Source organism: Enoplosus armatus, chromosome 2, assembly GCF_043641665.1.
Source record: "Enoplosus armatus isolate fEnoArm2 chromosome 2, fEnoArm2.hap1, whole genome shotgun sequence".
In the NCBI taxonomy this organism is placed as follows: domain Eukaryota; kingdom Metazoa; phylum Chordata; class Actinopteri; order Centrarchiformes; family Enoplosidae; genus Enoplosus; species Enoplosus armatus.
In genome coordinates, this window is record NC_092181.1 from 13,466,173 (window position 1) to 13,492,522 (window position 26,350).

The 26,350-nt window shown below is 43.3% G+C and overlaps 1 protein-coding gene across 5 annotated transcripts in view; it reads left to right on the forward strand.

The window, feature by feature from the left end:
* nfixa (nuclear factor I/Xa) overlaps positions 1-26,350 on the forward strand; it is a 96,958-nt gene that overhangs the window by 48,130 nt on the left and 22,478 nt on the right. For all 5 annotated transcript variants that reach the window (XM_070925999.1, XM_070925991.1, XM_070926008.1 and 2 more), the window contains 3 exons: positions 25,251-25,313; positions 25,624-25,698; positions 25,926-26,049. In XM_070925999.1, the coding sequence (XP_070782100.1) occupies positions 25,251-25,313; positions 25,624-25,698; positions 25,926-26,049 (262 nt within the window). The remainder of the gene's footprint in view (positions 1-25,250; positions 25,314-25,623; positions 25,699-25,925; positions 26,050-26,350) is intronic.

Consider the following 26,350-nt stretch of genomic DNA (forward strand, 5'->3'; position numbering starts at 1 on the left):
GCAGTTGTGAAAAAGCTGGAGCAAAGAGAGGTCATGTTTAGAGGTCAAATCCTTTAAGAGTACATGGGGGAAGTTTGTAGTCATAAGGAGCAATGAAGAGAGGCACTTGTTCAACATAAAGCCTAATGTCATGCTTACTTAACTTCAAACAGAAAGTCTGCTTACCCACTGGAGAGAAATGTATGCTGTTATCAGACACACACACGCTGCAGGCAGCCATACATTATATACATTACCACACACAATGACATGCACCTTCCTGAAATATACGCACACGCATACCGACAGAGCTGGGTTAACAGGGTACAGTTCCTGTTGCTGCCTCGATCAAACAATGGCAGCTCTATTACAGGCCTGACAAGCCAGACTGTGCCAAGGGAGAGAGAGGGAGACGAGAAAAAGAGAGGGAGAAGGAAAGGGAGCAGACATAGAGAGAGAGAGAGAGAGAGAGAGAGAGAAGGGGCAGCAGGCTGAAGAAAAGCAGTCAACAAAACAGGCTTGGCAGAAAAAACGAGGCTGAGAAGGTGAAAGAGGAGAAAGCGAGAGATCCTCTTACATACAGGACATACTGTAGAATCCTCCAGGGTTTTGTCTCCATAGACGTTGCAACACAGAAACTGTATTTCATTACCTGAATCCAGACTGCCACCTGCACGGAAGATGTGCGTGTAATTGCTTGTCTGCATGTGTTGTGTGCATGAATATGAGTACATGTGGGTTTGTGCTTGTCTATGCACAGGCCCACGTGCCTCGTCTATTTGTGTTTGTGCTCTACAGTGTGTGCGCTCCTCTCCAGTGTGTTGTACATCAGGAAGTGGCCAGCCAGTGTTTTGTCCCCCTCTGTTTGACACTAGCGTGTACAAAGCCCCTGTAAGGACACAACCTCTGCTTGGAACAAGCCACCCCTGTGTTTCCCCTCCTCCTTCTCCTCCTCCTTCTCCTTCTGCATATCCTGCCTACCACGTCTCTCCAGGAAACGCTCCTCCTCCCTTCCTTCCTCCCTCCCTCCCTTCTAACCCCCCTTCACTGCTGTCTGGGCCTTTATCACCCCTCTGCCTCCTTCCTCTTTCTATCTATCTGCAAGGATGAAAGAGTCAATGAGGGAGTACGTGTGAGGGAGCATTCCCTATGTGCATAATTGTCCCTGTGTGTGTGTGTGTGCACCTATGTATCTTTGTGTGTACATGGGTCTTTGTCTGTGCAAGTGTGTCTTTGTATATGTGATTAAAATTCTGTTGACTCTAGCAAGCTAGCTGTGTGAGGGCTCCTATTGAGTCAGAGCAGGTGGGCTCCTGCTACTACAGTCCTGCTAATCACTCCTTCCTCTGGGTGAGTGACTGGGTCAGGCAAAGGGCAGCTGACATACAGACAGCCCACTGTTAATGCCAGATAGAGTGAGGAGAAGGCAAGGGATGATGAGACACCTTGTGTACGGCTTTAGTTAGTGAATTTGGTCAGTGGTGCCATTTAAAAAGTGCAGTCACAGCCTTAGTTGACAAGTTGTCTTATATGTAAATGAGTCAGTGAGTGTCAGTTAATCAGTTAGCCAGCGTATCTGTTTTTCAGTATTGAGGTTGTTATGGTGTATGTCTCTTTTAGCTGCTCCCAATGTTTGCATGTAATGTTTACATGTATTTAAGGAACTATTTTTTTTGATTACATAACTTGTACACAAGAAATCCGTTTCATTTATCAGGTTGATGATTTCTTGGCCCTTTTTATTTTTTATTTTACATATGCGCAAGACTTAAGACTGGGAAAGCTTCACTGTGACCGCAGTGTGGAGGAATGAAAGTAGAGTACTCCTAATGGTGTGTCCTTGTATCCATATTATTACATTCAAAGACACAATACAACTGAAAATGACACACAAATAAGTCAGCCTCCACGACTGAAGAATCACCTATTTATAAATCACATTTTCAAAATAAGCAAAAATTGTTGCTCTCTTAACACAGACCTGTTGTCTCCTTGCACCATATGTCCAAATACTCAAATACTCAAAGTTGGCAGTAGTTGGTAAAGGACAATTGGGATTTCTGACCAGCTGTAAGCAAACATGTTGTAAACCTGTAGCAAACCTGGGCTATTGCAGTGAGGCACAACTATTTTTTTTTATTTGTGCCTTAACCTGACTTTTCTTAGCAACCTTCTGTGCTTATAAATGTAGTGAATGAGACGGAGATGAGTCCACCAGACTTGACATCAAGGGCCATCCAACACAGCTGCAGACTGAGACACTGAGATGCACCAATGGTGGGTGGGGGGGTGGGGGAGGGGGGGGGGGGGGGGGATAAACTGCATTTACTTTTGTCCTTGATTAGTCAAAGGTCTGAACAAGTGTGTGGTTGCTTAAGAGAGGGAGAACACTTATGTGGTTTTTGTGGGCATGTGTATCATCGTGTTTCTTTCCGTCATCTCTCTGTATCTGTGTCTGTATCCCTTTTTGTTTTGTGAAGGTATACAGTGTAAAACCCTGCTCTCTGCTGCCCCCCAAAACCTTTTAATCTTCATGACTGAATGCATTTCTTGTTCAACCTAGTGCAAAGCACCTTGAATATTCGGAGAAATATAAAAAAAATGTGCTTGATTTGTCTCATGGTGCCTGCTCCAGAGTTGGAGCTTTGATTAAAAAACAGTGTAGAAATTCAAATATTTAAGCAGTGTTTAAAAACATAAAAAATAATAATAATCTCTTGTATGACTTATAACATATCCCTAGATAATGGAACATAATAAAAACATTGGGCAAGTGGAGGCTTAAGTCAGATATATGTGTATCTATGTCTGAAGTATCCAGCTATATATTTTCATCCTGGACTCTTGCCCATTGCTGCCCGTGGTTCCTTTCCTGGCCTGTATCCAGTCCAAACTACAGATACACCAATCAGACTGGTTGGAGCATTAACAGTGAAAGAAGATCACCTCTAATCTCTGATTTTAAAAAAAAGTTACATAAAGTATTGTGAGGAGTATTATTTCAGATACCTTGGCTAGCAACCAAGACGTTCTTAACTCTGGCAGGGATTGCAGTGCGTTTTTTTGTGCCTGTCCCCCCGGTATAGAAAGTACAGAGGGTTTCATTGTGTCTTTTTCTGTCTGGGCGAGGAGGGGGAGCATTCGTGTGTGCACAAACCAGAGAGCGTGTACGTTCCCCAAAAAACCCTGCATAAGTATGTTGTAAAGCGGAGATGAAAGTCAGTGTGTTAAGTAGAAATCCACCTCCTGTTTCTTCCCTCCTTCCCCTCCCGCTCTCCCTACTTCCCTCCATCCATCTCCTCCTCCTTTTCTCCAGCATTGGTATTTTTTTTCCTGTTCCCTTTCTCCCCGTCAGGCTTAATGCCTGCTTACAGCTCCATTTAGGCTGCATGCGTGGAAATTGGGTAGGGGATCTTGTGGGTTTTGTGTCCTTGGAGATAACCAGTGTGTGGGAGGTGACAAAGGTAGCGTAAGCCGTTTGAGTGTGTGTGTAAGCATGTGCATGGGTGTGTGTGTGTGTGTGTGTGTGTGTGTGTGTGAGAGAGAGAGAGTCTGCTTTAAGTGCAGGAATAGATCTCTGACAAACGGGAGTGCGGAGGGGTATGCATCTGTCAGTGTTGTTTGAAAAGCCAGAGGAGAGTTAATCTGAGCGAGTCACTCCACCTTGTGTTTGATCAGCTCGGCGTCCCAGCTCCGCCTGCGTTGCGCTGCTGTGTTCTGCTTCGAGTAGTCAGTCCACTCTTTCACTGAGCATATGAGCTCTTTGGCTGTCATTTATGTACACTCAACAATGTCCGCAGGCTAAATAAAAATTAAAGTTATATACAGTTCAAAGTAAGGGTTCACTGCAATAAATTGCAATACAGTCTCTGATATTTAGGCCGAAGGGTTTTTCTCCGCTTGAGATATTTGAACTCTGAACATCTCTTCCTTTCCTCTCTCCCTCTTTCACTCACCTCCCCCTTTGTGTTTGTCTACATCCGGAAATATAAATCTTTTACCTCTCTGCTCTTTCTATCCCAGTGATGATCAGCTTGGCCCCATCATCAGCACCACCATAGCTGTCGCCATGGACCCAATATCCCCACTAGTTCAGTCAGTAATCCTCTCTAAACAATCCCCCCTAGCCCTGATTCACCATTAGCTTGTCAATAAGCCCAAATAATCACTATCAGCTATTGAGGAGCCAAATCAGGAGGATCTGTGGCTGTTAGCCCAACCCAAGAGCTAATAGTAAGGCCTTAGTGGGCCTTGCGCCCCAGGCTGAGCTGCATGATTTCTGGCTGAGCATTGACCACCAGCCAGCCTGAGCTAAAACAATCTGACACTGGCTTATTGATCACGCACATTGATTAGAGTGTGTAAGGGAGTGAGTGCTAATACGCATGAACCCGATGTCAGAGTGAACTCTAACACAGTACGTCATAAACTTTTTATTTCACATTAACCATGTCTCCTCTTCCTCTTCCTCCCCCTGTCTCTCTCTCTCTCTATGCTTGCTGCCTCCCATGAGAGGCGACAATCAGCGAGGGCGTCAGTAGTTTCGCCACAAAGCCCCCAAGTGGATTACATCACTGCCTCTGTTAACGACGCTGTCTGTCACAAGCCATCAGCATGTTGTTGACTTCATACAGTCCTCTACTGAACTTTATGGTAGTACTGGAACTAGTTATGACCAGTATTAGCAAGCCACAGGCATGACGTGTTATATCAAGACCTTTTTCTCATTGAGATACGTTGGATTTTGATCATACGCAATGGTTTTTGGTTTGTTGAGTCTTTCTTTCTATCTTTCTTTTCTCCAGTGTATACAAAATGAGCAGTCTTTCTGGAAGTAAACACAGTCCCATACAGGACACATCTGCAGCATTGTGTAACAGGATGTGGAATTTGGTAACCTATCTATATAACCCATGGGACACACATACTGTATTCTCATTCCTTCAGACTGCCAGAATTTCCTTTACAGGCTGAAAGAGAGGTTGAGCAGGTTTGATATATACAAAGAAGAAAGAGTATTGATATCACAAATTAGATGTAATCATAAATGTTTGCATATAGTGGAGAGAAATAAGCTTGTATGTGTTTGAGTTTAGGGAGAGGTTGACTTGTGAAACAGAAATAAACAGAAAATGAGTGAGAAGAGGAATGGAATAGACCAAGCTGAGCAGTGATTGAGAGGGAAAGAGAAGAATTAAGAGAGAGAGAGAGAATGATGATGGGGGGGGGCGGGGGTAATTGCAGGAAAGGGGGATTATTAGTTCGTCACTATCCCCAGTCTGGAGGCTCTCAGACCAAGGCCGTGGATAAGTGAAATCATATGGCTGTCTCATCACAGAACAGAGAGAGGGAGAGAGAGAGTGTTGATGAGTGCAGACGGGTTTTAATGTAGCAGTAAACATTCACTCAACAGCGCTCATTAAAACAGCCAACTCATTTATGCTATGGCCCATATGGCTCTGTGAGTGAGTGTATGCACGTCTTTACTTCTCTCTAATGCACATTCTTTATCTGCAGATTTTCCACACTTTTCTCATGTGATTTCTTTTTTTTTTAATTGAACTCAAGTACAATTAAGTGGGTATGTAGCAGTGTGTGAAATAGATGCACCATATAGTAACGTGTCCATGACATAATCAGGTATCAGGGTTGAACAATTAAGTTTGCACAGTGGCACAGAGCCAGAAGAAAGCCACATTGGTACAGTATATTCGAGCTTAGTGGCTTGATGAGGGTAGTGAGCTTGAAAACATAAAAAAAAAAAAAAAAAAACGTGACTTCACACTAAGGTGAACTTAGAATGGAAATACAAGCCAATCATGTTGCACACTTCATGTTTTAGTTAGGATTTGGGTGTGGAAAAAAAGAAAGCTGTGAGATTAAAAGGACATTCATTCCTTCATGGAAGGATGAATTCCCCACAAACACGTCAGTATACATTTGGTTTCGGTTCCATTTCATCAGTTCTCTTTAATCAGGTATCTCTTCCTGTCAAAGAAGGACCAGATGACTGATTATAATCGACAACCGTATATGGCAAGTGATGACAAGTTGGACAGACAACTGTAAACTTTGTGTCTTATCACACTTAATAATACTTGATATACTATTATTGCTCAAAGTAATATTAAAGCATGACAAACCTTTTTTATTTAGTTAGTTCACTATCAGCTTTTATTGGCGCTTACAACTGTCTCAGGCCAGTAGCTTTTCTCACAAATTAAGAAAAATGATTTAATTCAATTAAGTCAATTGGTTATACACGCAATTTAACTTTTAAGAAAAAAAATGTAATCTTTAAACACAATATGTAATATGATGGTGACAATATACTACTGTCAATGTTGACTTTGCCATAAGATACTGTACTAAAATGAGATGTTGTTTTGTGACAATATGACAAACCCAAACAATTATGGGTGTAGCCAATGAGATAAGCATGGTATAGGAGGAGGTCAATCCTATCTTGGTTTAAAGTTTCACCCTGGTCTGGTACAGGAGGAACTTGCAGTCTAGATTAAATTAAATAATGGAGGTAAAAAGAAAAATCTGACCACAAAAGAATGAATAGATCAGCCTTGTCTTGAAAGGGTTTCATCTTGGTCTTGACGGATGAATGTAAAATACAGAACATTTTAAATACTGTTTGTTCAGTCTCTAAACTCCAGCTGTGGGCTCTTGTGAAGTCTTTTCTTTATCGTCGTCAGCAATCGTCTCCCCTTTACTCACTGTGAAGGTCCTTGGCTATAAATCGCCAGGAGAGCTGCACAACAAAGATAACGCTAATGCACTTGTAAGCTCAAACTAGTCACTTAGCTGGGATATTTACAGTTTTCTAGAGAAGGCCTCATCTGAGGGAGACACTTCATAAACATAAGGAGCTGAATGAGGAAGAGTAATGATGTGTTTGAGATAGCATGAGGAGTTCCAGCCTTTGAGGTGATGCAGGATGCTGTATCTGTGGTGCTGTAATGTGGTTCTCTTATTCAACCAGGAAGGTTGACTGAGTATGTGTTTTCTTTTAAGGCAATGGCCTGGAGGAGTATGTACAAGGAGAGGGAGCATTTAACACACCTGAGCACTGTATTGTACTGTCGATTAATGTTTGGACCGCTGTGGTGACTGAGTGCCTTGCTTAAAGGATAAGGCTGGTGACATTCTGTATTATTCTTATTGTCAACAAATGCAATTAAAAGACAAAAAACTAACAATGAATTGATCGTACTAACACGTATTGTCTGTGAAGCCAAAGCCTGATATAGTTGTGTCATAGTCCTCATTTGTCCAACATCAGCGTGCCACACTTTTGCACGGGGTGACATGTCTCTTCATTATGATGAACATGGGCATTGTAGTTTATTTTAACTAAGTTGGAAGATATTGAGAGACGGACAATCACAGGGTTCGTTCAGCTGTATACTTTATGGGTGCTTTTGTGTCAGTTTCTCCTTGGTTGCACTAAAACAATTACATAGAAAACACAAATAAAACAGAAAATTACTTCTAGAAAATGGTATTTTACAATACAGTCAAAGTTTGTGTTGGTTTTTTTTGTTTACTTTTGCTCTTGAAAAGAGACAAAAAATATACATCAAGGCATAATGTATTACAGAGTACTGTAATCCTCATCTTAATTGGTGGACAAAGAATGTGAAGTATTAGGTCTCAAATTAACTGCTGGTAAAAGTTTTATACCAGCCCACCCTGCACACAGCAAAACCTCAACACTACACCCAGAAGAAAAAGAAAAAACTGAACTGGCATCAATCTGGAAACTTTTCCACATTAATTTCAGTCACAAGACTTTCAAGGCTTCTGGTCATCTCACATCTCTGTCTGTGTCTTCTGTGTGTCTGTCGATCCCTCTCCCTGATCTGTCCTCAGCCAACCCTGAACAGCTTTATGTGCGGGTTTGGCGGTTTTGGGAGCTGCTTTGCTCAACATCAATCCAGGCCGGACAAGTGAAATGCCTTAAAATGACTGAAATCCCCCCAAAGCTGATAGTACAGGGATAGTACAGGCTTATGTGTTCCAGTGGGATCTAGAGGGAGTTAGATAGAGTGGGAGAGAGAGAGGAGACAGTGGTTCTGCTGTAGAGTTCAGTGAAAATTAACATACACCAAGTATCTCAGAAACATACAATGGAACTCAGTAACATAGGGTTAGAAACAGAGAGAGAGGGTGGTGGTGAGGTATCAAGAAATGAAAAGCACATTTTCATTATTTTATTCCGTCTCTCTCTCATTCCCTCCATCTATCTCCATGCTCTAACTCCCCTGTATGTTTATTTTCTTCCCTTCCAAATTCCCTCACTCGTCCATCCATCTCCCCTTCCTCCCCTCCCTCCCTCTCTCTGTCAGTTAGCTCATGTAAACTTTGCTTTCCCTCATTGTTTTTCCAGGGGAAAGTGCCTCTGCTTTTGATTAAGCCCAGGGCCCCACTTTAATACCATAACCCCCCCCCCTCCTCAACACAAACACACACACACACACACACACACACACACACACACACACACACATACACATACATATACATCATACATCATATCATGCTTTGCTGTTGAGCAGTAGAGTGGTTTGGCTTTTGTAACCAGATACTGATTGACTGCCTATATGTCTCTCTCTAAAAAGAAGCCATCTTAGATGTGCCATGATATGTTTGTTTGTGCCTGTCCACACTGTATATATACAGTCGGAGAGGCCCAAGTTATCAGTGTACAAGTATGCATGTACATACAAATCCACACAGAGACACACACACACACACACACACACACACACACACACACAGGTGCTGGTTTGGGAGGTGGACAGCAGCGGCACCTGTCTGCCAGCTGTTTGTTTTCCCTTGGGGGGTTTCGGCCGGCTGACTGACAGGTGAGGAGGCCTGGAGCTGAGAGCCACAACACAGCTGGCCAAGCCCAGATGCCGAGGAGGGACAAAAATCCTCTGTGTGTGTCTGGCTTTTTAAAGTTTTGAATAAGTAGGGGCTGTTGTTGGGGTGGGATTGAATCAGTATTGTGAACAGGTGAAATTGACAGACAAAAGCATGGCCCTCATTTCCTCTGCTCTTTGTTTCTGTCTTTTCTCTCATTTTCACTTTTTGTCATTTTCTAAATATCTCATAAGGCACTTTGTCATTCATCTTCTTGCTCTTACTCCACTCTTCATAATTTCATCTCTCCCCCGTATGTCACCCCTTTCTTCTCCCCACTTTATCTTTTCTTCTTCTTCTTCCTCCCTTTCCTTCTCCTTCCCTCCCTCCTTCCTCTCACTCCTGCTCTCCTTCCTTCCCTTGTTGCCTCTCTTTCTCCGGTTCCCTCCATCTCCCCTTTTCCACATAAAGCTGTTTTTCATAGAAGCCCATGCAGCCTGGAATAGCATTCCCCCGGGCGCTGCAGGGTGAAACACTAGACTTTTCTGAGCCCCAGCCAAACAGATGCTGGCTCTTGGAGTCCCACCAGAAACAAGCCTTCATGCTTCTCTCTTTTTCTCCCTTTCTCTCTCTCTCTATCTTGTTTCTCTCTCTCACTCTCACTTTCATGCTTTTTGTCTCTCCCTTTTCTGTCCCTGGTTCCCGGCCTTCCTTCCTTGTCTCTCCTTCTCCTGACACTTTCTCACACTCTCTTCTCTGTCTGACTCTCTCCCCTCCTCTCTGTCAAGGGCAACATCTTAGTGTCCTAATCTCTTTGCAGAGTGTCGTCCAAGCAGCCCGGTGTCTGGCCTCGAAAGTCTGCTCAGCCTCTGCTTCGTCAAACTTCCTCCATCGAAATCCCTTTGTCAGGTGCCTGTCGCTTTGTGCCTCCACTTTTGAGCAAAAGCCCTGTGCTTGGAAACAAGGAAAGCAGTGGAAAAATGGGGCTTTTCTTTCTGTCTTTCTCTCTCTCTGTCTTACTTTCCTTTTTCTTCTCTCCTTTATCCACCCTGAAGTCTATACTCCTACATTTTCCTTCCTGCCTTCTTCCTTACAATTCTCGACCCACCTCATCCCTACTTTTTTTTATTTTGGCAGAACTTGCTAGCCTGCCCCCCTCTTTCACCCTCCCCGTATAGCTCCTTCCTCTACTTCTTTTTTCTCTCTGCCTTTCTTGCTTGCTCGCTCAGTCTTTAAATTTGCTTGAACCCAGGGACCCCGTCTGTTACGTAAATGGGTTAAACACAGACACACATGTGCTCACATACTGTATGTACACACTCATGCCTGCACATACAAAACCCTCTTTTCACCACACATGCACACACACACGCGCACAGTGTGCTATATGGCCAAACTTGGCTTTGCAGCTTTTGGCAGGCATTCAACTCTCTCCCAGTCTCCACTATCGCTCACTAGCTGATGCAGTGTTTACATGAGCTGCCAGTCACAACCAAATCAAAAGCTTTTCCCTCTGAGCTAAGAACAGTTGGGGGCCGAGGAGGTATGCTGTGAGTGGGTATGTTAATACCGATTTGACTATAGCCATTTCGAGGGCTGAATGTAGAGGTTTGTGTAAGTGCTGCCGCTCTGCATCTACTCGACCTCAGTAAAGCTAGTCTTTTAAAGGTCCTTTTCAGAGTGGAGCTACATCTTGACACTCTTTGAAAATACTGCAGGTACTTGATTTTTACATCATCAAAATATTCAACAGTGCAAAGTGGGAATTCTTCAGTGGCTTCAGCAATGCGAACATTTCTGGAACCTTTCTTGTTGATTATCTTTTTAATGATTATTGAATTATGTTATGTCTTGATCAATCTACATTTGGTCCTGACAAAACAGCCATTCAGACTCAGAATGAACCCTGTGAACCCAAGGGTATGTAAGCCTGTTATAAGGTTATGTAACATATTATGGTGGCTGCACCAGGCATTACATCACTGGTTAGATTACAGGGGATCAGGTCTGCTCACACACAACCTCTGCCCCAGCATACACACACATTGCTCCCCATTTTATAGCTCCATATAGTGTGGATAAAAGCTCATATGTCTGTTAAATGAATTCTGCTCATGTGGTGAAGAGAATAACAAACAGTGGTATTAATGTTTTGTTTATGTTTCTGTTCTTGTGTCCTGTGTCAGAATCCAAAATGAGTTTCAGGTGTGTTTGTGGGACTGCTCTACCTGTATGTTTGGCAGGCTTTGGATGTGGGGTTACACTGAATTTAATTGATTAGGTTCATAGGCTGTAGCTAAGCAAAGCACTATTAATATGGATTAACTATACAGTACAGTCAAATACCATGGTCCAGTTGCCATGTGGCCAATCAGATATTGTGTGTGTGTGTGTGTGTGTGTGTGTGTGTGTTTGTAGCTTAGCTGGGGCCGAGTACAGGGATGATGTGTGGGGTGATTGTGGTAAGGAGGTGAATTAGATTTAGAATTAGAATTAGTGAGGAGACGTTAAGCGGGATGGGCTTACTGGCTAAGCACTGCGAGGTTGTTGGGGGATGTGATCCTTATATAAACACTCATACACACACACACACATACGCACAGCAAAATCAATCAATAGATGAATGCCTATCTGGTCTCCAAGTGGAAAGATTGAGGTGAAGACAGACAAGAGGAAAAGGAAGGGGAAAAAGAAAGAAATGGCTGAAGAGGGCAGACACCCACACACACACACATACAAATGTTCAGTGTGTGGTGTTTTAGTGACTTGTACTCTGTGGGTACACACATGCTTTGTCTGTGATCCAAACGCTAAAAAGACTGTAGGCCTCTGTTGTCTGGCAGAAGCCTTGGAGTCGCCTGCTTTCCTTTCCCCAGACTGAGTGCTCTTTTCTGGGGACAGAGGGTGAGGATGGCAAAAGGTTATGAGGAGAAAATGTGTGTGTATATACATTTACTGATCATAAATACACACCCCGGTATACTCCATCTGTCTTCTCCCTCTCCCTCTCTCTCTCTCTCTCTCTCTCTCTCTCTCTCTCACACACACTCACTCACACACACACACACACACACACATACACATGCATTGACCTTATGTGGCACCGATGCGGCTCCCCAGTGAGTGCCTATACCACCAGACAGATGGTGGTCTGCTTTACTGTACATCGACATCCTGATTGGTTTATCTACTTGTCTGTGTTGTTGCCATCACGTATTTGTCCGGACTCCAAGCTGTTTAGAGCTATCCTAGCTGCGAGGGTTACCACCATCGCCATTTGTTGGATTAGCTTGTTGACGTTGTATGCGTGTTGTTGTACACTCTGTGTCTTTCCTGTAGAGCTACAGTAACTGAGTGATTTTCTTGTGTATGTTAACATTTTTTGCAATCTTTCCCCCTCCCCAAGCAGTAATTCTTTCTTCTACTTTATTACCTCCCAGAATGTGTCGGTATGCATGTCTATGAGTGATTAGATACATACATATGCGTGTAAGTGTTTTTCAGGATCTAGATTCATCGCATGTACACATACCTTTGAGGGATTTTGCTTGTAAATATTTTATCGTCTTACCCCCTTTTTTTAAAATGGTATTTATGGGGTCACCTGTGTTTGGGTGATGCAGTTAGGAGGAATTTCCTTGTTGAATGTTTTGCTGAGAATCCTCCAGCCAGCTGTTCATTCATTGGCCACAGAGCCACAGCCCTGTTTCATTAATTTTCCTCTACATCCGTGCACTCATAACATTCACCCATTTTATCTGTGCTTGTGGCCCTCAGATGCATCAAAGATCACATCCAAAGAGACACAGACACTCAAGCACATCCTCACATAGTCACCCATTGGTGATAACAGACTACAGGGTTGACCTCAGGCTGGCCGTCGCGCCTGGCTCCAACTCCCTCACATGACCTCACCCTTTGCCCCTCACCACTCTCTCCATCTGCCCTCACCAGGCCGCACAATGGACAAAGAGTATGTGTGTGCTTATGTGAAAGTGTGTGGACATTACCAAGCCACATGTCATGTCTTTTGAAGCTCTCTTTCATCTCTTACATACATTGTTTATGTCTTGTTGAAATGTGTGCACCATGAGCCAGACAGATAAGATGGCAGTTCAGCTCCTGAGACCTGGCACTCAAGGGCACACGTTCACAGTCTGCCTCCTCTGCCATTTACCTGCCAACTCCTCTCCTCTCCCCTTCCCTTGCTTCCTCTCTTCCGCCGCCCTCCCATCATGCTTCCTACATGGTCTTTAATCCTCAGTCTGCGTAGCAACACTCATACACACTGATACAAATACACACAACCGCCAATGCAAATGCATATTGACATGGCACAAAATGAGCGAACATCAACCCTTGTAAACCTCATCACACTTTGCTTTCATTGGCTCATACGATCTGACTTCATGACTGTGATTGGCCAGTGTGTGTCCACACCCCTGTGTACACACACACACACACACATAAGCACATTCACACACTGTTTGCTCTACTTCCTGCGTTGAGCTGTCTGGTTGGCATCATCTCCAGCTACGGTGCCAAAGGGTCAAAGGTGACCACTGCTTGGCAGCACTAACTCCATGTCCTTCCGCTCTTCTGTGGGTATGTGTGTGTGTATGTGTGTGTGTGTTGTCAACGTGACAGCATGACCTCTTTGATCAAGTTTTCTCTCCTGGAGTTTTCCTCCATGTATATATACAATATAATATCACACAGCCTTTATATCTTTCACTGTTTTCACTCTACTCCTCTACTTGCCAACAGCTCTTTCCTCCTCTTTTGCTAGCATCCTTGCTCCTCCTTTTCTTTAGATTCCCCCCCACCCAGCTCCCACAGCCCTCTTACTTTCTGCCTCCCACCCTCCCTCTGTCCTCTTGGCACAGATTGACAGGATTGAGTCACTTGGATCGTTCATTCTTCCCAATGAGACACATATTGTGTCAGTGTCCAGCCCACTGAGTGCTGCACTGTATGTGTACAACGCAGCAGGGAGCAACAGTGTCCAATACCTGCTGTATATAACTGCCTGTGTTACTGTGTATACTTTATTGAAATTACACTGCTGCACTTTTTTAAAATATATGACTCAATTCTAATTATATTGAAAAGTTTTTTCCAACAAAAAAATAATTTTGTTTATGACTATTATGCATTCCCAACAGAACAATCATTATTTTCAAATGCATTCAAATGGATGGATTCTCTCTTTACTTTCATCACTGCATTTCTCATGAGCAAAGAACTTAAGAGATCCTCAGTAATTGGGTCTCTTGCTTTCCAGTGCAGCACATTCACCCAACTGACTTTTTGACGTATTGTTATGTTCATAAAGTGGCACATTTGCTCTGAATTTTCATTGAAGTGTTCCTCGGGAGAAAAAGATTTGGCTGCAGGAAGAATGTTTGTTATCACTGTTATCTCAGCGGTGCTTTTGGAGGAGTTGGCAACCTTGCTCGGTATCACTTTGTGGGTGTTTGTGCGTGTGTGTGTGTGTCTGTGTCTGTGTTGAGGATGTTTTCTCGCTCTTATCGACGTGTCCTTGGCTGTGCAAGTGCTCCAGCGTTCTATTAGTGTAATTCACTTTCTTTAATGTATCTTGTGAAGAAATGTAAAGAGCTTTGAAGATAAAAGAGAGGAAAAGAGTACCAGTGTAAGAGGCATGTAAAAAAAAAACACCCAAAACAAATGTGGCATGTGACATGGGTAGAAAGCAGGTGGTCTAAGTTGTTAAAAATTTGAAATGAATGCTGTGCTGTAACCTGATAGATGAATACGGATCAAGAGAAAATATGAAGTATAATACAAGAAGAGAGAGGACTAGAGGGAAAGACCGATCCAACGCTAGAACATGGGAGAGGCTTACCTTAAAGCACCCCTCTGCTGGCCAGACAGGAAGTGTGTGTAACAGCCTCAGCACAAAGACCCACAGTGTGTATCTGGGCCAGCAGGAAGAGGGACCGAGGGAGGAGAAATCCAAGTCTCAACACAGGCCTTCCCTCGCTCCCCAGCTTTATATTCAGCTCTGTGCTATACTTTCTCTGCGTTGTTTCCAGCGTTCTTTTTGCAAGGCTGAACACAACTACTCTGCATTGCACTGCTTTACTTTACTCCAGTTCTCTGTCCCTTATCTTTTTCCTGCTATATTCTCAACTACTGTCTTGTTTCGCTCCTAAGTTAAGAGTTTATCTGTAATAGATGGTGGTAGATACTGCAAAGCTTAACCTAAAGTCAAACAATGCTGTACAGTGTCACACTGCTGTACAGTTTTAACATGGCTTATTTTCATACTCTGCTGTCTTTCATACATTCTCCCAGACTCCCCTGTAATTTCTTTTCTCTCTGCTTTCTTTCTGCAAAGTTCTTTTATTGCTGTTCACTTCTGCCGCAAATATGCATTCTGTCACAGTGCTATGTTTTTAGTTTTTTTTGCTCATTTTCTGACCGTGTTCTGTTCTGTGGCAAATCTACTTTCCCCGGCTCACATATCTGTCCCTGCACTTTCTGGTAGGTTTGCCCCTCTCTAACTGCCTCTTTGTCTAACAGCGCTCAGCTCCTGATGTTGGAGAATGTAAGGCATTTTGATTTGAAACACTTTATTTGAACACGATAGTATGCACACTATGTGTTGGATCTTGCTATCTAAGGGCAAAATGCAGAAGGGATAAGCTCCTACTCACATCTCAATAATATTCACGGCTCCATATTTCACTTTGATTTTATTCACATCACATCTCTCTCCCTTTTCATCTCTTTGTCTCCCTTTCTCTCCGTTCCTGGCCTGCTTCTCTGTACAGTCTAGAGAGTGAAGTCTGAGCTAGCTGAGACGCCTGGCCCAAGGCCTTGTTGCTTTATTTGCATTTCACCATGCTCTCTATGTGCCAGGAAAATGCCACCTGGTGGTGATAACCCCCTACTGCAGCCACCCATTCAGAGTGTGTGTGTGTGTGTGTGTGTGTGTGTGTGTGTGTGTGTGTTTCTCAGTGATGTTTGTATCTTATGAGAGCCGCATAGGTAGTGGCGAGAGTAAGTGTATCCCCACTGCCCCCCCTTCTTCCTCCTTCCCTCTCCCTCCCCAGTGTTCCCCTTCTCTTTCCCTTTCCGGCCTTTGTGCAGCTGTATTTATTTGGGCTGGAGCAGGGCTATGCAGAGACACTGGTCCCGACCACGCTTGGGCCCCCGCCCCGGTTGACGCCTTTAAGCTGAGTAGAGATGGAGGTTGACAGGGTAATAATGCTGGTGTCAACACCACTTACAGGACAGTTATATCAGTATCAGCTCAGCAGGGGGACGTTCACACTCTGTTAGGCTGGGTCGTGAACCATGCTGGGGGCCCCCAGCCTCAGCCACACACACACACACATACACACACACACATGCAGTGAGCTTGAGCCTTTGCTGATGAAGCAGGTTAGACGTACATGAATGCAAAATACTTATACTCATAATTATTATTTATTATATACAATAACACACATTTTTACAAACAGGCTGAACACATTAATTCAGCGTAGGTACACTTTTTCCTAACATTTTAATATATTCACATTCACATAATTACATGTAACCCCGTGCCTAAACATCTAGCACGCCTCACGCAACAGATAAGCTTTCACCTATGCAGCTGTCTGGATATGGTAACATTATAATTATGAATGACATAAGAATCAATCAAATGCATTAATGTTGATGTAAAATAGATCAGGAATACTCACACATCAAAAGAAAACTGCACAAAAAGTTTGGTTGCTCCTTGATGCTTTGAAATGCGCGGACAAGACGGAACCCGTATAGACAGTTGCTTCAGTGTCGCGTGGACGCTATCATGATCGAGACAGTGTGCTAGTGTTACTTTTTAAGCTAATTCTTTGTGTGTTAATGAGTTTTTTTAATCCAAATTTAATTAAATCAGGTACACTTCCTATGAGAGCCTTGTGTGCTTTCTCTACTTGACATGTGTCAGCTTGAAGAGTACATTTGTGTGTGTGTGAGCAAGGCTGGGTGTCTTCTTGTGTCTGTTTTAGTGAGATTCTTGCTCCTTGAGCCCTAGCGGTCCTTCAGGACTTTGAGTGGCTGTCCAAAAGCAAGTCTTGTCAGCATGACTCCAAAGCACAGAATCCCATTTACTCTACTATCCATATTAATTATGAATCAGAGTTCTGTTGGAGGCCTCTGTGACCACGTTGCATAGCAATGATCACAGGAACCAAATGGTTGCAAAAACTTTGTTTGTTTTTTGCTACCTAAACGAAATTACGACATGTATAATACACCGTAGGCTCTTGTTTTGTTTAGTTGGCTCCGGAATGAATCCCAGATTTGCGTTTATTTTACTGTCTTTGAATACGCTTAAGCTTCTTGAGTTCTTACCACCTTCCTACATAAATTGTGCCTGACTGCCACCAAACAGGAAATACCCAGAACATGGACTGCTAACAAACACACAAAGTGTTCCAGATGGATGGTTTCAAGTTTAGTCCAACACCAAAATCTTAAATAAATAAATTCAGACTAACCATAATAAAAAGTCTTGGTTCCATAATAAAAAGTCCTGTAAAATACATATTAACTTAATACAATTTTTTACTAAACTCTGAATCAGTGCAGCATTTAATAAGCCCAAATCTGACTTTTTTATCATGGCGTAAGAGTGGCTTAAGTTGTTAACGGAGTCAAACCTCTATCTGTTTTATAATCATAATTAGTTTTTCCACACCTGTTAGGACACAAATAATTAGCTTGATGCTAATATACTCCTCACTTCATCTCCATTCATTTTTCTTTCAATATGCGTAGAACAAGCTCCTAAATACTGGCAATGGTAACACAATGCATTGTTTCATATGCTCTGATTTAAGGAAACAAGCCATGGCACGTGTGTGGATACTAAGTCCATGACTCATTTTCAGCTCAATACAGTAGAATGGTAGAGGGGGCAGCATGAATGAAGAAACATGTTAAGCCTTGATTAACTGGCTTTTTGGGGCACCATGTTAAAGAAAACGACTAACATGAACAATCTAATGGTAGGAGTTGAGTTTCAAACCTTCAAGCTTAACTTCATGTCGCAACAATGCTGATGTCATGGGGGATAGACAGCCTGAAGCAGAAGAACCCAAAGACAAATCCAACATACAGCAACAACAGAGAGTTTTATATTAACGCATGAAACCAGTCCTTATTCATACACACACATACCAGTAGATTCACACATCCTGTACTTAACTTCACAACTCTCAGGGGAAGTCATTTTACACCCCTCTGGCTAAGCATTTGGCTTACTTTAAATGCCACAAGTGAATGAGTTCACCCTTGATATGCAAAAATATATCCACTCACGTTTAACCCTTTTAACAAACATCTGAATGGCTTTTATTTGCCATTTTTACCACATACAGTAATGAAGGACTTAAAATTGGTGTAACTGGTATACCTTGGGTTTTCATGCTCTTACTCTTGGAATTTCCCAAAATAGATTTTTATAGGCCATTGGGTAAGCTAATTTAATATAATCTAGCCCATTTGGGGATACTACCTCTGGGCCTTCAACCTAATAATTAGCCTAGCTCATATTGTAGCAGCTTGGGGATACCCTGGTGATTTAACAAAGCCAATGTCTTGAAACATGTGATGAAACATGTCTCAAGAAACACTTAGGGACCCATTTTTTAGGGGGCCCATATAACCCACTGTTGGGTCCCAACCCAGTGATGGAGAAACATTATAGAGTACTGTGTAGCTGTGTCACACAGGTCCTCAGTAATCTGCACTGATGGAGCCAAGAGGTGGTGGAGGGGTGAGGATAAGAGGATGAATGGAGAGAGGGAGGAACAACGGGAAGGAGTGAAGGGGATAAAGAAGGAGGGGGGTATGTATGGGCATCCAGCCAGCTATATACCCCCCAAACCTCCACTCAGCACCCCTCTCTCACTATCACCCACTCCACCCATTGCCTGCAAGTTCATGCATACTCTCTAGACCCATAACTTCCTCCCTTTTCCTCTCTCCCACTTTCTTTTGCTCCCTTTCCTATAGTCCATGCTCCTAGCCTTGTAATCCCCCCTCTCCCTCCTCTCTCTGCTCCTCCCTCCATCCTTCCCCCCACTCCTCCTCCTCTCCTCCATCTCTCGCTTTCTTTCCATCCCTCCCCTCGCCTCTCAGCATCCCTCTCTCCTGGGTCTTCTTGCCGTGGCGTGGTGCTGTTGGCAGAGCGTGGGCGCAGGCGGCACACAGACGGGAGCACAGATGGGCAGCAAGCTGCGCAGGGCGGCCAGGCACACCTGCTCCACACACACACACACACACACACACACACACACACACACACACACACACACATATACAGAGCCCTACTCTGCCACCTCGCCACACAGCCTGCCTGGCACAGTGGCACAGTGATACAGGGACACAAACACAAATACACACAGACACACGTGCATACATACATACTTGCATACATACACATACATTTGTACATTTGTACAAACAAACATTTATGCATACACAGGTTTGTACGTACATAGTGTATATACTAAGCAAACACATGTAATACCTAATTTCCCCATATTTTATTCTCTTATGACTCTTTAAGATTCACTTCTAAGTAACTTATAAGTTTTTGATTCTGACAGAATAAACATTTGAAAAGGTCACATTCACACTTCTGGTTCACCACATGGGGATGTGGATGTGTTAGGACAAAAGCATTACTGCGCGCACGCGCGCACACACACACACATACACTAAACAGTAGCAATGATAAAGACTTCTTAACACTGAAACAGAAATATACCCTCATATGACACAGACTTAAATAATTAAAAAATAAATAGAAAAATAAATAAAGAAAAAATAAAAAAATAAAATAAAATAACGTCCAATAAAAGAGCTGAGTGAACATCTGTGTGGGATAGCCGGGGGGATTAGGAGGGTTTGGAACATTTTAAGCGCATTAAGGATTAAAAAAAGGTCAGAATGTTTAGCAACATACCGATAAACCTCTTAAGCGAAACCCAATTGGGAGGCTGTACCGCGTTATCCTGTGTTTTGGGGAGGAGAAGAGAGGAGAGGGGGAGAGTAGAGTTGACATTTGTTCCAACAAGGAGGGGAGTCTCTGTGAACCGACAGTCTGTGCACATACATGTAGTTACACACACATACATGCCCGCAAATATGGACGCACGCTGGTTTGATGTAGCTACAGCGTACATCAGCTCACTTGTTGGTTTGTTTTTGCATGCCTGTACTGCACAGACCCACAAGTGACCAGCACTGTTTATGCATCTGTCAAACAGTGGTGTGCCGCTGCGGAGCCAACTTGTCACTTCATTTTTGACCTTGACTTTTACTTTGGCTTTATCCCATGTTTCTAATCATCAGCTCGTACGTTTCCACACTTGGAGAAATGTAATTTGTGCATTTTCAGTTTTCGTCTGTTACTGTAGGGTGCACAGGGCTTTTAGGTCATGTTTGAATGTGTTTTAATCTGGGGCTTTTTTTCAGATGAGCTTTAGTTCCCTGCTTTGCTCTGCTCCGCTGGCTGTCTGCTCACCACGAGGAGTGACAGGCTGGCAGCTCTGTCTGACCCCTATCACCAGTCGGTCAACAGCACAATCCAACAGGTCACTGAGCCAAAGCCAAATCCACATCTGATGGATGGATGATGGGATGGGCGGTTTGATGGACAGGGTAACAAACCAGTTTGTTTTTTCTCTGACCGTGGAATGTCAACAGTGCAGCAGGTAATCACAGGGGAAAGAGAGTAGTTAAGAGAAAGAACAGAAGATGAGGTGGGGCTTGAAAATGATTAGTTGTGTAGGTTGAGAACAGAGATGGAGGTGCTTATAGAAGACCAGATGAGAATGTCACATAATAGAAAAAAATGACGGTGAGGAGAATACAGATTGTACTGATGCAGAGGAAAGCCACAAAAATATGTGCCGGATGTCAGAGAGATGGTAAGACTTAAGCCACACAGTGATAGATGGAAGGATTGTGTGAGCGAGAGAGAGAGAGAGAGAGCAACCTCAGCGGGGGGCACAGTACTGTATGTCAAGACCATAATTACTGGGGTTATGTTGATTGTGGTGAGGGTCGTGAGATTTGCCCTGAAGCCTGTAGGGAAATTCTGCAACCAATAACAGCAGCCGTCATTAAGCTGCAGCCACAGAGAAAGCCTACAGTTAGAAAGCAGCCTCCAACACACACTCACCACAGCAAGCCTCGCTGTATAAACTTATCATGTGATGAAGGGCTAACGTGTTAGCAAACATTTAGTTGTCTTTCTTGCTACATGTCAAATTTAGGTCCTATATTAGCACGGGTTTGGTCTACCAAACCCTACAAAAATGATCCCAACCTTTTCATCTTACTGGAACTTGATCTTACTCTCTTCACCAGCCACTCATTTACTTTGGCTCCACAATACAGAACGAGATTTAGTTGTGCAAAAGCATGAATTTTCAGATTTTCTTTCTGATCATTTTATGAACTTTTGCTACGTACTTTTACTTACTTTTGACCTCAGAATTCTCTCCCTCACTCGCATGATGTTTCAGGTTTGTTTCACATTGGTCAAATCAAGAGAGTACAATTAAGAAATTGAGTACAAAGCATTTGTACTCTTATTTAATGAGCTGTATTTCAATCTTAACATCTGACTTGAATAATATTTTCAGATAAGTTGAGAGGCCCAGTTTCTGCTCAAGACTGTGGCACTCCATTGCCCCAACTGTTACATAAAGATTGACTCAATCGAGTGTCAAGTGGGACTGGGCCTTTTAAGGTGTGTAAAACCAGGTGAGACAAGTGTAGATTGCATATGTAATATGTAAATCAGGCCCGAAGTACAAAAGATTTTATGAGAGTAAAACCTTACATGTAATAATTACAGTGGTTATTTACTTTTCTTTGCAACGACTGTCAAACATAGTTGGTTATCAGATAATAAGCACAGGCCTACGCGTGCTTCTTGTTTTTATGTGTACATCATCAGGTCACACTGTGTACACTCTGTGCGTAGTTTTTTTTTAAATTCCCTGGTTTGAGGGGGCTGCAGGGTAGGCTGAAAGGTTTGAGGTTAGAGATGGGGTTGCTGGCGGTGGAGGTGGTGGGGCATCCGGGGGGGCTGCAGGACTATGATTGGGGTTGCTAAAGGGAGGGCTTTGGGGGGCTGCGGTGGGAAGATAAGGGGCTGGATGTGTGGTTAGGAGGCTGGGAGGAGGGAGAGGGGGTTGCGGCTGCTGTTGTAGGCTGCAGCTGGCAGAGCGGTGATAACCAGCAACCAGACCTCCTCTGTCTTACCTCCTATCCCCCTGTCCTCCTCACTTCTCTACCCAGCTATATGATGTACTGTTGAACTTAACAGTGGCACTGATTTCCAATTAATGATGTAGCTCTGGTTTGTAAGCACAGAATCTCCAGCTCCAGTATCTAGCTAGGTCATCTCATGGTACACCCCCCAGGACAGCTTTTCAAGAGTTGAATTAACTCGTTCTCTCTAGACAGCACGTATTAACAAACTCCTGCTCTTAGAATGAAAAATAATTATAAAAAGAAAAAAGTAGGAGTCATGGTATCTGCTGGAAACCAGTAACATGTGTCCCTCTGTCTTACATACTCTGAGAGCTGATGTGGTTTGGCTGGTTGAGGCCTCAGGGTGATGTTGAGGACAGCTATCAGTGTCCCTGCTACTGCGCATATCTGCCTGACAGTCTCTTATCTGCCATGAGCCTCAGTTTTCACTCTTGGTCTTTCACACCTACAACAGCATAACATGCTGGGGTCATGACAGGCCAACAAAAGGCGATTTCGTAAACAGTAAGGGCAGGGTTTCCAAGTGCAGGGTTTTTCCAAAATGTGATAGGTCCACATTGAAAAACATTGTTCTCTGTTACTTAGTAAGATATACAGTACATGATTCAAAAGTAGGCGATATTATGGTATTGTAAAGAGAGGTCTCCAAATAAAGATATCAGTGAGATAGCAATTCCTTGGTGTCAATTACGTGATTCTTCGTGGTGTCAATCTGGTTTTGTAAGAAGGCCTGAACTTGTTCTTTTAGTTAGGAAAATATAAGATCCTGGGTTCATTTCTGTCTATATGACAGAATTTTGTAACATTAAGCAGGTACCAGAAACAGACTCGGGACTAATTAAAGCTTCAATGTGTAACTTTTTTGCATTCAAAATAAACATAACTGAGCATCAAGTTTGTCAAAGTCATTTGTTAAGTTGTTTCACCTTATGCGGCATGAAAAAACAATCAACTGATTGTGTAATGTGAATATAAATATACTAAAATGATAAAGTTAGATGGCCTTGGTGTTGGCTTTGTCAATGCAATCGGACAAACACAATACACATTTCATTATTGCAGAACATAGAGAAAGTATTGAAACACAGTCAGTGTGCTATTTTTGTGTTTCATTATGCTCCAAATAGATAGATGATAAGATAAGAAGCAATCTTTGCTAAAGTCACTTTGGAGACTTCTGTACTCTTTTGTGATATTTGTACCTTTGAACCTATGTACCCTTGACGTCTTGTGAGGGTTTGTGGCAGCAAAGCATATCCTGAAACCTACATATTAGACTTTCAGATATCTCTCAAGCATACTGTACATACTGTAAGGTGGCTGTGTATCCAACCAGTGCATGTATGGTGTGAGAAATAGAGTATTTACAATATTGTAGAGCCCTGTGGTGAAATACTACACAACGGTAAAAAGTCCAGTGAAGTCAGGTTGTTTTTTCAACAGCTTTCATTGGCCATCATATATGTTTACTCTGAATGTGTACCTCAATGTTTGTCCACGTATGAGTCTGTGTTTGAAAGTGTCTGGATACGTGCACGGCGGGGGCGCAGCCTCGTATGTTTGGAGTGAGTGCCGTCAGTTAGCTGGAATGTGGCGCTACCGCCAATGCTAAGATGGCTGCCAAGCTCTAAGATGGCTGCCAGGATTACACCCAGCCAGTGAGAGACAGAGAAGAGCGAGAGATTCTGCATGAGAAAAGAGGGGAAAAAGAAGCTCTCTTTCATTTCTGTGCTCTTTCTTTCTTTCATTCTCGCTCTCGTCTGTCTCGCCCCTCTCTCTGTGGATAAGCAGTGCTTCGTAGGCAGCGAGACAGGTCTGTTATTGTTTCTGCTCAGTAATCTGTGGCTTAGTGTGGCTGCAAGGCAAGTGCTGCTGGCAGGAGTCTGTGTGCTCTGTTATCACCTACAGCCTGCAGATAAACACCTCCTTTAGCTTGCTTGCTAGCTAGCTACAGCCTAGCTAGGCCTGAATGGATGGCCAATAGCATTAGGCCCGCACACCACACCAGTCATGGAAATGGAGCTCAGTCTTATTCACCAACTCAGACTCGTGGTCACAACGGTCAAGGAAATACATACAGCTAGCTGCCCAGCCTGTGTTATATATCCATAAACATATATACATACACACATTTTTATCTTTTTTCATTGCCTAGACAAGACTGCACCGTCTTTAGACCAACTTTCCTCAGTACTCATGTTACAAAACCTCATCTTGCACCCTCCTCTTTCAGCCTGCAGCTCCTCCAGGTCTAATTGTGGCCTTTGTTGCCAAGACTTGGCATGTTTGTGTCTGCTCATGTGAGTGAAACCCCCATGCTCTCGTAGACCAACCATAACAGGTGTGTGTTTGTGTTGCTCTGCTGTCATTTCCTCCCAAGAAGAAGAGTTTTGCCTCAACTTTAACATGCCTCAAATCCCTCAGGTCAACTGGCATGGTCAGCCTTTTCGTAGGGTCTGTGTATGTGTGTTTATGTATTCATGTGTGTGTCCACGCAAGGATTACAGCAGATATTAAAGTATGAAACAAACATTAAAGAAAGAAACAGATTGAGAGAGAGTGTGCATGGTTGTGTGGGTGTGTGTTCATATGTGTATGTGTGTGTGTGTGTGTGTGTGTGTGTGTGTGTGTGTGTGTGTATGCGTAAGGTGCTCTGTTTACGCAGACTAAATCCCTACCAGCAAGAAGGTATTAAATAGGATTAGGGCGAGGGATATGATTGCGTGGTTAGATACTAAATGGCATAGCAGCGCACTGTAAATCATTGCACCTTAAGTCAGGAGGGACAGAGGGAGACGGGAGAGAACGTTCTTAGATACAAGACTGTCACACAAAAATGTGTGAATTCACACACACATACACTCAAAAGATGTATACCATATCCCGGCACATACTGCAAGTCCCTCTTATTCCCTCTCACACCTCAAATATCACAGTCTTGGCAGCATGGATGCATAGCTATGATTCACAGAGACATTGTACACTTACCAGTATGTTTTTGATTTTTTTTTAGCACACAAACCAGATCCTAAGCATTTGTCTTTCTCTACTCTCCCCTCCCCGTCTCTGTTTCTGTGCAGAATCCGGACAATCAGACAGCTCCAGCCAACAGGGGGACACAGACATCAAACCACCGCCCAATGGTAGGTACACACACACACACACGCACACACATCCATGTCCAAACACTGTCAAATCAGCATACTAAAATTGATTCCATCATGCTTATCAGTCTTAACATTTTCCAATTATGGATCCAATTAGCAAACACGCTAACACAGATGTTGATCCACAAACATAGTTGCAGATGGTCGCCCTCTCAAAGGGATGTGATTTTCAGGGTTTCTTCCAATTTTTTTTTCTTTTCTTTTTTTCCGCTATGAATTTCTATTTTTTTTTGTCAAAAGCTTTTGTTTCTGTATGTAAGTTCTGATCACATCCTTTTCTGCACAGGGCACCTGAGTTTCCAGGACTGCTTTGTCACCTCAGGGGTGTGGAACGTGGCGGAGCTGGTCAGAGTGTCACAGAGTAAGTAGTAAACATGCTACAGGGATACCCACAGTATGATTTGTGGCTTAAAGTACATTTGTTTCCTGATTAGGACTAAAAACGTTAACACCTTTTTAAGTGTATGTACTTGATTATTGAAAATCTTTAGAATATTTCTGGAATATACATATCATCTAAACTCATTCTTGCATATTTCCCTTTCTCCTTGCCCCCCCCCCCCCTTCTTTTATTTTTCTCCCTGTCAGCTCCTGTAGCCACGGCGTCAGGGCCTAACTTCTCACTGGCCGACCTGGACAGCAGTCCCAGCTACTACAACATCAACCAGGTGGCTCTGGGGCGACGCTCCCTCACCTCCCCTCCTTCCACCAGGTACCTAGTCCCAACTATGATTCCACACAGACAACAGTAGTGTACGGGTGTACGGAGATGTATGTTGCTCAGGAAACCCCATTGACCATTACACAGGTCCAGCTGTCCACCATTAGTAGAGTCTCTTGTGGGTGAAGCCACCATGTGGCAGTAGTGTAGTGCTACCTTGGTATGTGATTTGCTGTGAAGCCAAGGGCAGACTGGAGGGAAGTGTGAAATCACAGTGATATCTGCCAACGGTATATCGCTTCTTATGGCCAGGATGACTTCATTGGCAAGTACAGTACGCCATTTCATTGAG